This window comes from Helicoverpa armigera, chromosome 3, assembly GCF_030705265.1.
Source record: "Helicoverpa armigera isolate CAAS_96S chromosome 3, ASM3070526v1, whole genome shotgun sequence".
NCBI lineage: Eukaryota > Metazoa > Arthropoda > Insecta > Lepidoptera > Noctuidae > Helicoverpa > Helicoverpa armigera.
Window position 1 is genome coordinate 4359887 of NC_087122.1, and position 15598 is coordinate 4375484.

General features: G+C 35.2%; 2 protein-coding genes and 1 long non-coding RNA gene across 6 annotated transcripts; all 3 read left to right on the forward strand.

The window, feature by feature from the left end:
- Window positions 1-299: 299 nt before the first annotated feature.
- LOC135119295 (uncharacterized) lies at window positions 300-5022 on the forward strand. 2 transcript variants are annotated; one of them, XR_010278135.1, is made up of 2 exons: window positions 300-638; window positions 4724-5022. It is a non-coding gene; the product is annotated as an uncharacterized LOC135119295 (long non-coding RNA). The 2 variants fall into 2 exon arrangements; XR_010278134.1 differs by having other exon boundaries at window positions 300-625.
- A 353-nt stretch (window positions 5023-5375) lies between these two features.
- On the forward strand, window positions 5376-10509 carry LOC110383787 (leucine-rich repeat-containing G-protein coupled receptor 5). The gene is given in 4 exon segments (XM_021344685.3): window positions 5376-5597; window positions 8067-8257; window positions 8859-9201; window positions 9204-10509. Coding segments are annotated over 4 exon segments (1506 nt in total). The 5' UTR covers window positions 5376-5587; the 3' UTR covers window positions 10166-10509.
- Window positions 10510-11079: 570 nt separating this feature from the next.
- Window positions 11080-15132, forward strand: LOC110383786 (insulin-like growth factor-binding protein complex acid labile subunit). Of its 3 annotated transcripts, none has more exons than XM_021344683.3 (3): window positions 11080-11224; window positions 12572-12773; window positions 12931-15132. In XM_021344683.3, the coding sequence occupies exons 2-3, from the start codon at window positions 12594-12596 to the stop codon at window positions 15010-15012; spliced, it is 2262 nt and encodes a 753-aa protein (XP_021200358.2). In that variant the 5' UTR covers window positions 11080-11224; window positions 12572-12593; the 3' UTR covers window positions 15013-15132. The 3 variants fall into 3 exon arrangements, with proteins under 3 accessions (XP_021200358.2, XP_021200357.2, XP_021200359.2); XM_021344682.3 differs by having other exon boundaries at window positions 11091-11267; XM_021344684.3 differs by lacking the exon at window positions 11080-11224 and adding an exon at window positions 11851-11946.
- The last annotated feature ends 466 nt before the right edge of the window (window positions 15133-15598 follow it).

Consider the following 15598-nt stretch of genomic DNA (forward strand, 5'->3'; position numbering starts at 1 on the left):
TATAAAAGTGAGAATAACGGAAAAAAAATAAAAAATAATATCAATTTTGTAACCTACCTTATCTTAGAAAATTAAAAATTAAAATCAAATAAAACTAAAGAAGTCCCAATACATTCTTGATTCTCATATAAGTTACATGTTCCTTTAACAGTAACTTCTGTTACATTACACATTGAAGGCAAATTATAGATATATATGTTAACAAAATCTATAGCTACACTTCAATTTTGTACTTAATTTTCTATCAATTAAATCAAACTCATTCTTTTCCATGCTATATAATCTTGAAACTACTAAATTCATATTTTAAATATTCGAACACCTAAGCCTATTACCTAAAACTATTCTTTTCTGTCTTTCTCATCTTGTTTACTCCACGCTTTCAGTAAATACCTGACACCATGTTCGTTATGACAAGGAAGGCCACTGCCAAGGACATGGAGGTGAAACTGAAGTTAGCCCTGGAAAAGCTCAAAACATCCGAAGAGCTCTGTCAACAACTGTTAAGGGAACGTGATGACAGCGAGGAAGAAATTCAGAAAATAATTAGTAAAAACTCTGAATTAAAGTCTCAACTTGCAGAATTACACATCCAATATATGGATGTGCTGGATCAGCGGGATAGGTTACAGGATTTTGTAGGTTCTTTTAGTGAATGTAGTGATGCTCATGAGAGTCGCATTAAGGTACTGGAGACAAGCTTAAATGATGCTCACAAGTCAATAATATGCTTCAAGCAAACCCAACAACAACAGGAAAGTGATGCCACTCACCGCCTTTTCAGTGAGCTTGTTACTTCAAATCCACTTCATATTAATAATTTGAGTCACAAAAGATTAAAAATACATAAGATTAAACAAATTGATACAAAAAATTAAGAAAGTGTGTCATAAACATAAATCCACACATAAATTAAATAATTTACTTAAAACTAAAGTTGACTTGAAAAATCAGTTAAATTTGTGCACTAACCAACTTTTACAAAGTAGGCTAATGTATGACCAAGACACACTAGTTCTGCAACAGGAAATGCTTGAACTGCAACGCGAATTAACAAAATTACACACAAATATGAGACAGCCCAATATCAAGTAAAGGCACATATTTTGGCTACCGATGAGCTGCTCCAGTTAGGTAGTGAAAATATGGACCGTCTTGATTCTCTTAAAAATAAATATACCAACTGTACTTGTTCACAACCAGCAGTACAAGCTGACCCAGAGTTAACTTCGCCTAGTACTATGCAGTCAGTGAACAGTGACATAATACCACCTGTTGTCAATGTTCAGTGCAATATTCCACCATCAAGCATTTCATATAATAATAATTCGGAAAATCAAAACAATATATCACAAATATTTTCTGATAGATTTGGTCTTGGTTTTGGTAAATTAATCTCTCAATATTGTAAAAGTAAAATAATAAACAATTGTTCACCCGGTGCCAGCTACAATGAGATAATAGAAACAATTAAATTGACAAACCTTAATACCACTTCAACTGCCATTATGCTATTTGGAGATAGTCTAGCAGTCAAAAAACAAAATATAATAGAAAGTGTTGAATCAATGATAAAATTAAATAATACAACAAATTGCAAGTTTATAATCTGTGCCTTACCATATTCTAAAAATTATACTATAGACCAAAATCAGTACATATTTAATTTAAACCTATTAATGTACAATATAACTAGGCAATACAATAATAGAATAATGTACTTTGATACAAATAAATTTATAAATAATTTTGTAGTGACAAATGATACAATGTATCTAAGTTTTATTATAAACAACAAATTGCTATATTGATAGCAAATAATATACAAATTGACCCGGGTTCTACTACGGTAACCTCTTCTTTTAATAATATAGTAGTTCTACTAATACAACTATTGATACACCTGATAGTTTAAACTACATGGTGCGACAAAGGGTGGGTACATCAACTGAATGTTGTACATCAAAACATTCAGGGCCTTTCCGGCAAGGATTTAGAATTAAGTTTATTCATTGAACATTATATGGTACAAGTTATGTGCATAACTGAGCACTGGCACAGAAATAGTGAAATAATATTCCTTAATAACAGTAATTATACAGTACAAAGTTCATTCGTTAGAAAGGAAGCCATCCATGGTGGCTCTCTTATAATTGTAACTAATAATTTAAAGTGTAAGGAACGTTCAGATATAGTAAAATTATCAGTCGAGCGCAATGTAGAATTATCATGTGTTGAACTGGAGCAGTTTGTTATAATTTGTGTATACAGGCCTCCTTCAGGTGATTTTAACACTTTTGAATCAGTAATGGAAAATTCTCTCTCTAAACTTAATTCCACTAGTAAATCACTTTTAGTTTGCGGTGACTTCAATGTTAATATTTTAGAATCATCTTCTTTAACTACAAGGTTGCTAAACTTATTTAAATCATTTAACTTAGTAAATTTATTTCTAGAACCAACTCGAATTACGGCAACCTCGTCAACCTGTTTAGATAATATATTTACTAATTGTAGCGCCACAGAGACTCTGATTACCAGTGGCCTTCCTTCCCGTGGTCAACTGGCACGGTTTCCTGATAAAAGAATAAAATCAAGCGGGAAATAACATGTCGGCCCTAACAACCAGTCGTTTTAATAGTTTTAAAAATAATATTAACGCGAAACTAGACAATGAAATATTAAATAAAACAATCCCCATTTAATGTACGGAGCACTATTTGATATAATAAAATACGAATTTAATTCTAGTTTTAAAACCAAAACGCTCGTACTAAAAGAAACTAACTTCAATGAGTGGGCTTCCCCGGCATTTACAAGAGTAGAGCTAAGCTGTATGAGTTATATGAAATGAAAATTATAATTTTGATGAAAATTTTATTAGATATGTTAGGAATTATTCTAAATTGTTTAAAAAAGTTTGTCATGCGGCAAAATCAATGTATTTCAGTAATAAAATTAAGAATAGTAAGAGTATAATAAAAGCGACGTGGAATATTATAAATAGCGAGACCGGGAAAATCAAACAGCGTGATAATCAGTATAAAATCATTAATGAGAATCAAGTTTACGAGAAAGATTCTGATGTAGCTCGCGAATTTAACACATTCTTCTCTAATATTCCAATCAAGACCACTAGCGGCTTAGACTCCTCTGCCACCAACGCCGAAAAACTTTTACGTAGTAGTGTTAGTCAATGTGAAGCCACATTTACCTTTAGTTATATTTCACCTTATGACATAGTAAGAACCTTCAAGTCATTAAATTCAAAAAAGACAGGTGATTTATGGGGTATCTCTGTTAAAGTCTTAAACTGTATTATTGACGATATTGCGCCCTATTTAGCTCGTATATTTAATGAGATGCATTGACTCAGGTACCTTTCCTGAACTTATGAAATACAGTAAAGTTATACCTCTCTTTAAATCCGGGAGCAAGAACGATCTAGGCAACTTTAGACCGATTTCAATTCTGCCCGAGTTGAGCAAAATTTTTGAAAAGCTAATTTTAAATCAACTCCTCCGGCATTTTAATTCATACAATATTTTACATGCGGATCAATACGGTTTTACAAAGGGTCGCTCCACAACGGATGCCGGAGTTGCTCTACTGAAACATATATTCAGTGCAGAAGTCACAGAATGCTATCGGGGTGTTCTGTGATCTTTCTAAAGCGTTCGACTGCGTCCAACATGAAACGCTTACCCAGAAGCTAAAGTACTATGGTATTAGAGACAGCGCACTTAGTGTTATTAGCTCAAGCGGTAGAATGCAATGTGTTGACGTTAATGGTGTCAAATCTTCCAATCTACCCGTTCGTTTGGGCGTGCCGCAAGGGTCGATTTTAGGTCCATTTTGTTTCTTGTATACATTAATGACTTGCCATATTATTTAAAATCATTGTGTGATGTAGTATTGTTTGCCGATGACACGTCTCTAATTTTTAAAGTTGATAGGAATAGAGTAGATTTTGATGACGTGAATTCTTGTCTTTCACTAGTAACGCAATGGTTTACAGCCAATAATTTAGTTTTGAATACGAAGAAAACAAAATGTATTAAATTTGCTTTGCCTAATGTAAAAATCTCGGTCCCGGTGTAATTTTGAACAATGAGGAACTTGAAACGGTACATGCTACGACTTTTCTAGGGATAACAGTAGACTAAAATTCAATGGGGTGAGCATATAACTGGCATCACGGGTAAATTAAGCTCTGCTGCGCTGTCAGGAAAGTAAGAGCTCTCACCGATGTAGCCACGGCGCGTCTGGTGTACTTTTTTATTTTCACTGCATCATGTCCTACGGAATTCTTATGTGGGGCAATGCTGCCGATATCGAGAATGTTTTCGTACTACAGAAGCGCTGTCCGTGCTATATACAAACTTGGTGCTAGAGTCTCCCCTTAGGGAAAGGTTTAAGGATATTGGTATTCTGACTGTGGCGTCTCAATACATTTATGCCAATATAATATACGTAAGGCAAAACCTAGATTCATATAGTAAAAACAGCGACGTACATCATTTTAATACTAGAAATAAACATAAGTTAACCGCACCTAATTATCGTCTACATAAGGTGCACGGTTCATTTTTGGGGCTTTGTGTACGCATTTATAACAGGATTCCGGTTCATCTCTTGGAATTAACGGACAGTTCTTTTAAAAACAAAATCAAAGAAATTCTTGTTAAAAAGGCATATTATAATGTTAATGATTATTTCACAGATAAACGCAGATGGCAGCTCTGAAGTGGAACAAAAGTGCTTTATTTTTTGTATTTTTCGGTGTTTTAAATTAATAATTGATAAAATAGAATTGTATAATTGTAAAATAAATTAATAATAATTAAATTGTAATAGACAGCTGTGTTGCTGGGAAGTTTGTTCTTCACCACTTCTTCTTTCCAGCCATAACACTAGGAAGTGGTGAAAGGGGGGCGTTTTGGGGGTGCTGTCATTGTAAAATTTTGACGTTAAAAAGTGCTAATCGTATTAGCCTATTTTAATAAATGATTTTGACTTTGACTTTGTTCAATGGCTTCACTCGCCGAAGCATTTTTCTCTACAATGATGCATTTAATCCCATGTTGATTGCGTCAGCTGAAAAAAATGTTATTTGTTACCTAAAAGAATAATTTAATAAATATTAAAAGATTATAAAAATATATGAAATACTTATTATATGCCTCGAGCTTTTAAAAGAAAAGGAAAGCTCTGTGTTGATAAATCGGTCAAAAATGTAGCCTTCAACGCATTACTTAACAGCTCCCTCCGATACTCTAATCACACTCTATGTAAAAATACACTTCATACAATAATTAAAAAACATCAACCTGTACATGATGGACAATCCTATGAATTCTGAAACCCACCTTGTATCGCTAACTGTACTATCTTTACCATTACAAAAGCAATACTCACGAACGTCAGTGAAGTGATACATTTTCGTGGACTGTTATTTCCATTGGACTACTTTCAGCTTCAGGATTCACGGACATGCTGTACGTTCGACGATAATATTCGTAATAATATCGAGTGCTTTAAATATGTGAAAATGTGCCGATAAACTGTGTATAAGTTCGAATATTCAATGGCATCCGGTGAGTACTACGACAATACCGGCTTATAGAAAATTCTGTTCGATTCATTCGAATTTTTTGCACTGAAATTATGTATGAATAAAATCGTGTTTCCTCAAACAATTTTCAACTCTATATTCTTACACATAGAGGTTATATTTATTTAGTGAATACGGTTTAAATTAATCTGTTGCTTATTGTACTGGGACATACGCAGCGGTGTTTTAAGATAATGTTTGACAATGCGTCCTTGTACGACATGTGTAAGCAATTTCCAAAGCGAGTTTTACTCTTTTCTTTGCCGTTTCATATTTAAATTAATAGAATTAATTTAAAACTATTGGAAAACGTAGTATTATGCGCTCTTTAGTCGTTATATTTATGAGGCTGGGGGCTGAAAAGGGTGAAAGACAGCTGACGATCTCCTTTGGCGTACCATATTCTATTCTTTAGTGGTCCACAATTAGTCAGGCTACGAGTATTAGGGAACTGGGCTAGGGAACTGGACTAGGCAAATGATATGATGCCCTATTGTTGTTATTTAATTTAGTCTTCGATCTCACTAATGTTCTTAATATCATCTATGTATATTAAGCTAATCTACATACCCTACAGTTAGTCAGTAATCTTAGGTATATGTTTTATCTACTACGGATTAACACGTGCTACCGATGATAGACAACATTAATACTTCCCTTTGCTTGTATCTACATGAAGATTTTTGAGTCAAATGCATCAACTAAATGTGGTAGCATCCAGATTTTGCATGTTTTTCACGAGAGAAATTTTCTAGCAAAGCAGAACACGAGTGTATTCATTCATATCAATATAATGAATGTCAAGTTTAAGGAAGTAGGTCGATTTCGATTATCATACGATATGTACAGAGGTATTTTGCATATTAGCAATTTGTACTCTGAGAGTACCCGCATACTGCAGACTAAACAGTTGGCCGATAGTTGACCCGATGATTGGCATTTTTTAAAGAGGTTCTTCATACATCATACATACATCATCAGCCTATAGCAGTCCACTGCTGGACATAGGCCTCTCCAGGTTAGGTTCTTGATTCCAGTAAAATTTTTCATTTGGTCTGATACCAGCTGAATACTAAATCTTTGCCATTTGCATACTACCATTGATCTTCATACTGATTTCTGAGCCCAAACATTTGACCTACTAAAAGTTTGCAGAGCACCGGTAGTCTAAAGGGATACTTTTTGGCAAATAAACCTGAAAAACGTAGGTCTGTTAGTGCATCATGGGTTCAGTCAGTAGCATTGTCTAATTCTGCTGTCAACTTAATTCGTTTATCTGCAATTTTGTTTCTTCATCGGTCAATTGAGTCACATTTTGAGCGGGAAGATAAAGTATAAACATAAAGTATATCTCTTGAGAAATAATCTACTCTTATACGAGGAAAACAGATGTACCTAGATGGCAATCCTCCAGATAAATAATTTCGAAATTCATGATCTTATCAGTTTTAGTGTTATTGTGCTAATTTACTTTAGACCATAACTCGGTCAAGAGCAATGATATCTTAGTTTGGGGAAATGACGGTAGTTTTTCTGTGTTGTCATTTCACTAGCATTGTGGAGTCCAAGGAGTTGCCTTTTTCGAATTTGATTGACGAGTCATCATTAGCTTTGGTTGGTTCAAGTAGTGGTATTGTTCAATTTTTATTTTTGTTGCCAAGTAGCGTTGCTTCTGCCTTGAAGCTATGTGCTGATCTTGTTATTACTTTCAATAGTGGTTATAGCTTGCCAGGATGTGGTTCAGCCATATTACTGTAGATAATCTTCCATTCTACGGATGTAGGTATTATTGAAACATCAGCAAGCGTTTTCAACTTAGTTATCTTGCCGGAAAGTGACCTTTTTTGGAAACTTGCTCCTTGACCTCCTTAAAACTGTTGTCTAACAGTTTCTTTCCTTATCTGCAAAAAAACAGATAAGTTTGTCCGTCCATAATGCCATTTTGGTTTCTTATTAGGTGGTCTGAAATGCTACACAATAAATACTAAATACCAAAATTAGGTAAAAATAGTATAGACGTCATAGATAATAAAACATTATTTTATCAAATATCTGATAATAATCACAGGAAAATATACATATATCTCTCAATTTAGTGATGCATGGAGGTCTTTATCCGATAGATTAGGATAATGTTAGAGTGATATTACTTTAAAAGACAAGCCTCTTATATGTTCATTAAAAAATTCAGCTTGCCCTTCTTTATAATCAAAGAAACAGTTAGTAGGTATAAATATTTTTTGTTTATCCTTCAAATTACCGTACCAACTTAACCAATTTGGGTCACTGTTTGGTCAATTTGTCCCACAAGATCTAAAATACTCTTCATCTCATAATCATAAGTACAATGACAAAAGTGATCACAGACACGTCTTTAAAAAAATATCCTAATAAATAACAGCTACTTTCTACCTTGAACCAATAACTGATACAAATACCTGTTCCGTTCCAGATGTGATACTAACAGCACTCTTGTTATGGCTGATGCCAACCCTGCTGTCTGCAGGAGTAGTGAAGCGACAGGCAGAAGATGAGCAGGACCTAGAAGACCAGCCGTGTCGAACGTATACCTTGAACGGTCTACTGCATCTAGACTGTGCTAATAGAGGACTTAAGGATTTACCTGATGACTTGGACTACAGTGTAAGTATTACTATCTCTGTGTGTTCACCTAACTAAATCACCGCGATGAAAAATATGTGACCTTCCTCAAGATTAGACTACCTGATTATCAAAATTTTTAAAAAGTTCAGTAGTTTTGACATTGAAACCAGACAGGCCGATAAGGTAGCAAAATAAGGATAACCGATAGTCTTATGTAGGCAGGAAATGCTAGGATACAAGTAATAGGATAAAATCAGAATTTTGTGTTATTGCTTCATTTCATCATAATCATAACGTTTCAAACAAATTAATTGATCTGGTTATCAAGACATCCATAAAATTTAAAATACCTGACATGCAGCGTTTGCACAGTATCTAAATTTTATCTGAATGATATGACATAATTTCAAGGACATTCATTTCTAATTATATCAATTAATATCTTTAAATAAATCAACATACTTACATAATATTGTGAAAGTAATATGTCAGTTGATTACATAAATATCAGCAAAATTAAAGTATGTGTCTGAATGAAGTCCTGCCAAAAATTCTCCTTTCTATAACATAAGTAACTCCACTCTAGCAACATGAGCTGTATCACACGATGTGATCTAAACCTATTTATTTCTTTTTTCAGGCCCAAGTGTTGCTGTTATCGAACAACAACTTCAGGACATTTCCGCCACAACTACAAAATTTTTCTCGAGTGGAAACGCTCGACTTATCAAGAAACTATCTAAGTCATACCATTCCCAACTATTTACAAGACTGGGACACTTTACAAACCCTGAATTTATCCAACAATTTATACGATACTTGGATAAGCAATGGACGAAAATATTCAATTAAAAATCTAGATTTATCGAAGAACAAAATAAACGCCATAGATGACAGATCATTTACCACAATGCCAAACTTACATTTCCTCGACTTATCGGAGAACAGAATTAACGATTTGCCGCCTGGATTCTCTGAAAGCACAACTTAGACAGTCTCATTTTATCCAGAAATTACTTTTCCGATGTGCCCGCTTTCCAATCTCCTTCTTTGCGAAGTCTACACTTGAGCAGCTGTCAAATCGCAAATTTAAACGTCGATTCTCTTATTGGAATGGGTTCGCTCGTGGAAATCGACTTGTCTATAAATCAGCTCGAAGAGATCCCTGACAACCTCGCTTCGTACACATTGCAAGAGCTAAATTTAAGTTACAATTCAATAAATTCGTTGACGGATAGCAGCTTCTCGTCGCTACCGCATCTGGCGGTACTAGATTTGAGAGGAAATGAGTTTAGAGATGTATGGTCAACCTCACACTTTTCTTCAAATCCATTTTTGAGGGAAGTCTACGTGAAGGGGAACCGTTGGAGTTGTGAGGGTTTCAGCGTCAATCTTTTGCTGACGTATGAATTTCTGACGAAGGAACCGTCTAAAATCGTTGACAGAGAGTCTTTGATTTGTTATACTCCATCGAATGTAACGCAGTTGAGTTGGCAGCAGGCGTACATTCGCACGTGGCACCCGGTGGAGGTGAGCACTCCTTCGTTCACGACCATAGCATTGATGGTAGGTGTTATTATCGGCATAGTAATAACATCTTGCGTCTGTCGCGGTCTGGTGGCTGTCACTTCGGAACCGTCGAGGCCACCCCCAGAGACTACACAATTGAATCTCAACGGTTCGGCTGGCCAGCCTAGAGTCGAGTCAGTAATATTGCGGGTACCTCTACGTGAGGATCTTCCACCGACGTACGATGAAGCGCTACTGATGCCACGCTTGAATTCATCTTTCCATTCTCTGCCAGACTTTGTAGACGAGGAAGAACCAAGAAACTACCGCAGATCTAGATCCATTGGTGATCTAACAGAACACAGACCACGATTGGGTGATAGACGATCTATGAGGCGTCCTATTGAAATACACACCAGGATAGCCATTGATGAGTAGAAGCATGTCGCAGTTTGAATACACAATCAAATCAACGCATGATGTTTCAAGAGACAATATTATCTTGGACCATCTCGCTCTGGGCCCATATAGTTGTGGCTTAGCTTGGATAGACCATTGCCTGAGTTTTTTGGACTTTCTCGTACGTCACGAAGTTAGTGGATTTTGGGGTTTGACGGTCAATTTAAAAAAAAATGATTTTGTAAGAAACTAACTATGATTTTATTTTCTAACAAAAGACTTGCCAATAGTTTTAAGTAAGTATTGATAAACGCAAAGTAGGTTTATTTTTTAAGACACCTGTACATATGTTTTATAATGTTATTAAACTAGGTTTAATTGAATTAAGCTGTTTTATTGTAATCTACGCCTGTCTCAGCTTTTTTTTCCGAAAATGATATTTGGATACCCATAGCGACATCTATCAACGGGCTGGACCTGCATCGAGTTACCTGTTTGACGTCAGCAGGTAGTAAAATTGGTGACTGCATAGTTCAGACTTGACAATACAGATAGCGCTGTGCTCAGTAAAAAAGGGCGGCAAAAATAAAGTAATAATAAATTATTTTGTGTGATGGAAATGATGAGGGAGGTTTTTTATTTGGTATAGAATATTTTAATAGCGTATCACATTCACATTGACATTCAGTAAAAACTCAAAGCAACAATAATACTCATCGGACTGTGAATAACTTTAGCAAAGATCTTAGTTAGAGGCCTGTTGCGAATTATATATTTTTTTCCTGTCATGGTTATTTTAATATACTCGTATATCTTTTATTTCTATTCTTATAATGATTTTGTACCTGTGCTAAATCGCACAATTACCCAACATTCACAGAAATCCTTAGGAGGCAGCTAAGTACAGATTACCGCGCCCCTTAGCACATACGCTTTCGCCATTCTTATCATCAATGATAACGTCATGAATTTGAGTCACACAATGTAATCGCACCGTAGGGACAACACGTCTAAAATAAAAAGAACTGTTCCATAAACCACAGATTAAGGTGTTTACATACGAACATAAAGTGAAGATAAGTGAAAAGTACAGATAATGTGAGTTATATAAATGTGTGTTCAATTAAATCGTGTGGAAAAGGTGTGTATTGTTTCTAAATTTTTGAATAGATTTGTCGGCCATAGTTGACCGCTAGTGAAGATAATCCATAAGATTCATCAGATCCATTTCTTGAATGAAAACGAGTAAATCTAATTCTAGGGCATGGTCAGACCGCCAATATTTATCTGACAAGTATAGGATAAGGCGAAATAGGTCGATGCTTGACTAGCAAGTAATTAAACACCTGCGAAATAAGGTCAACAAACACTTGAAAGTGCCCGTGGACAGGTGAAAACTATTTCATTTACTCTTGCACAATTTATTATAGGTGTACCTACAATTAATTGATTTAGTATAAAAATGTATTGCAATTAAGGGGTATACCTTAGTTCACATTCGTTTTAAATGAGCCATTTAGACCATTCAACTACGCCCGAATTCATTACAGTATTTACTTGCAATAAAATAGGTACCCTTTCCCAAAGCAAAATAGGTCTTTACCATTTATTGTCCTGAATTTGCTTCACGTTTTCGATACAGATACGCAAAGTCGACCCAAATTTAAGTATCCTACTGTTTTATCAATAGCTGATAACAAAGATAAAATTGTTGTATGTACTAATGCAGCGGTTATTCATGGTACAGTGTTTTTGATTCTTTGATTTTGTGTTCGTAAGGGTTTGGAAGTTGAGGCGTGACAAGAAATTCAATCGAGCAGGTGTTCAATGTGATTCAGTTTTCCTTCCTTGTGATGTTAAGATTCACTTAAATAAGAGTGTGGTGTTTTACTTTGAGTTTGTTCTTATTTGTCATCCTTGTGTCAAAGTTTTACAATGTGATAGATTTTTTTAAGAAGGGTAACTAGCTTTATCGACCACTGTCGATGGATTAATTTAATATAAGTCTACATACTCAATCTTCTTGTATAATCTGCGAGTTTCTTTGAACATGTTACCTGTTTGGTAAGGCATACACTTTTAGGACAAGAACACGATCATAAGGTTCTGATGTTCTGTGATGTGCTTTTGACGTAGGTACACTAAATTAATTCAACACTTTTTATCCATGACTGCTGTCGAGATCAAAATTAAGCTAGTTAGATATGAGACTCCTGACAATTTCCCTGACGACTCAAATCAGAAAAAACATTTGTATCGATTGATGACTAACGTTTAAAATATGATAGTACTTGAATCACTTCATCTTAATCAATTGTGCAGGAAACAAAGTGTTGATAAATATCAAGTGACGGGAAAAAAATACTATTTCCTTCTAAAATATGCGTCACGATAAACGTTCTCTCGGAATCGATTAAAATTAAATAAGTTGTTTATCTTTTCCAGGCAGTAATGATATCGAGACGTAATGATTCGATTACTTTGGCCACTATGTGTTCTAATGCTGATCAGCTTAGCGACTGCAGAAGTTGATTTTGATGGAGGGCTTAGTGACCTCTGCTTCTCATGTGTCTGCAGCTCAGATAGAACGATCGTTGATTGCTCCCGCAGAGGACTGACTGAGTTGCCTGATGGATTCGGCAGTCAGGTATTTTATTTTGATGGTTAATTATCCTTAAACAAATTTTAAATTTGAGTAAGCCATTCTAAGATGTTGATCTAGCGCGTCTGTGTATTTATTTGTCTCTGAGATTCCTCAAGTATTTTAAAGTACGTTGTTACATTCAGACCTTTATTTTTTTCAGGTGACGAAGCTGAACATTTCAAACAATGAAATATCCACATTTCCCAAGAACTTACACAAATTCTATAATCTGGTCACTTTAGACATAAGTGGCAATCGTCTGAACGAAGTACCTAAAGATGCGCTACAAAACTTAACTGTCCTTGAAGACCTGAATTTATCGCACAACTACTTCACATCATGGCTTAGTCTCAATCCTAATGAAGCCTTCCTACCAGCACCAAATTTGAAGAAATTGGACTTGTCCTTCAACAAATTTGGAACAATGGGTAACCTGGCAAATCAGGAGCTGATAATTAGTAATTCTCTTGAAACTTTAATACTGGAGCAGTGTGAAATAGATGCTGTATACGGAAGATCTGCATTGAGTGGTCTTGCAAACATCAAATATCTAAAATTAAACTTCAATCCCATTACGCGAATACAAGGACTCATATCGTCTACGTTAAAGAGTCTCGACGTCAGCAACTGTGCTCTCAGCATAATAAACCATAACGAATTAATGTACTTACCATCTCTGGTACATTTGAAAATGTCTCACAATTATCGCTTGGAACTATCATCTTCCGCATATAATTTATTCTCAGACTCTTTACGGTATTTAGATATATCATACTGCAATGTACTGCAACCAAACCTGCAAGGATTTCCTAATCTACGAAGAGCGGTCCTCAACCACAATATGATTAGATTTCTAAGGAGTAATGAGTTTGTAAATAACACTCTATTAGAATATTTAGATTTATCTTACAATAACATCGGCTCGCTAAAAAGTGATACATTTCGAGGACTGACTTTGATAAAACATTTAGATTTATCTTGGAATGAAATAGCGACTATACCTGAAGATACCTTACTTGCAATGCCTGTATTGACACAAATGAGACTATCTCGAAACTATCTCACGAAAGTTGGTCATCTGAAATCGAACTCAGTGACTGTTCTTGATTTGAGCTCCTGTGAAATAAGCGTTATTGGACCAGATTCTTTGGAAGGACTACAGAGTCTTGTAGACTTGGATTTGTCTAGAAATCTTCTAACACATATACCTGACAGTATATCGTCTAACACATTAAAGTACTTAAATCTGAACTATAATCGTTTGACATTCGTGAATAATTACACCTTCTTCATGTTGCCTCGACTAATAGGCTTAAGCGTCATTGGAAATAGATTTACGACAATCTGGAGACGGTCATACTTTGAATCAAATCCATATCTAGAACGACTAGATTTAAGCGATAACATGTGGAGATGTGACTGTGGTGATGGAAATATGTATGATTTTTATGAATTCATAACTCTCGAACCTAACAAAAAGGAAGAATCGTACAATCTTGTCTGTAATAGCCCATTAACGTTAATAGGGCAAACATGGTTAGAAGCCTGTTATTTTGTTTGGAATCCCACCGAAAAAGTACCAAGTCCAGATGGATTAATATGGTTTATAACCGTAATGATTGTAGGATTAACATTGTGCCTGCTGTTAGTAAATTGTATAAGGAGATCTATGCAGCGCCGTTTAGCAGTTATTCAAGCTGAGAGAGAAAGACAAGTTGAAGAAGCAAGAGATAGGTTGAGACAGTTGAGAATTCGTGCAGAACAAGAAGCTTTATGCAACACCCCAGATCCTCGCGATCTGATTGCGCCTCCATCCTACGATGAAGCTCTCTCGATGCCAAAATTGAATGCATCTTGTCATTCTCTTAACGAAACAGGTACGGGTAAGACACGAAGGAAACGTGGTCGAAGGAAAACTAAGTCAAGTGGAGATTTACTTGAAGAAACTGAGAGGAACGGAGATGTCCGTGTGTTAGATGATGTTGAACTATCTGAAACGTCAAATGATCGGCGACGTAGACCAAGGAGACAAATAAGTAGGTATGGCAGTCATGAAGTGGCTGAATTAGACCAATCGCCCGGTGCTCGTCGTCGCCGCATGTCCGAATATAATGCCGACTATGATTCGCAGACTGACGATAATGTGACCGTTGAAGTTCAGGCAGAATTAGAAAGACCCCTGCGACCTCGACCACGCAGATATTCCAATGGTGACAATAACCTGAGGGAAAGTGACTTTTGAAAGAGATTATGAGAATACCTAAGTAGCATTTAGTTGAACCCTATTATAAGTTTTGTTATTACCAACATTATAAATTAAGTTATTAGGAATTTTATTATGAAAATAAATAATGTTACATGATTTATTGTGTTGTATTTTTCATAACATTTCTTACTTATAGCCTCCACAAAACGAAGGCTAAGTAATTGACGCAAACGCCATCTATGTCTGATAACTTGAACTAACTGTAGACAAAGTTTAACACATTCCTCAAATTGTCGACAGACTCAGTGTCGTGCTTTTTCCGAATAATTCTATTTTAGGAAGAATTTATAAATTAATAATATCTTTAGTATAGAATAGACTTTCTATAAAATATGATGAGATAACTACGTTACATTAGTGGTTGCGTTAGTTTACGATAGATGTCGCTACTGACAGCCAACATTGCATTCAGATTACATTCTTAGCAAATAGTTTTTTTTTTGTATTTAACACTATTATTATTTTCATTAAAGTTCTATAAATACGTCACATATGCGTGGATAGCATACTATAATATTTTTAGTATATATGTACCTACGTACCTGCGTAGATACATGTATTA

What these genes read in the sequence shown, in the direction of transcription:
- LOC110383786 (XM_021344683.3), top strand. Translation starts at nt 12,594, where the DNA reads ATGATTCGATTACTTTGGCCACTATGTGTTCTAATGCTGATCAGCTTA. An exon ending in CTGATGGATTCGGCAGTCAG is followed by an intron (nt 12,774 to 12,930) that starts GTATTTTATTTT and finishes TATTTTTTTCAG; the next exon opens with GTGACGAAGCTGAACATTTC.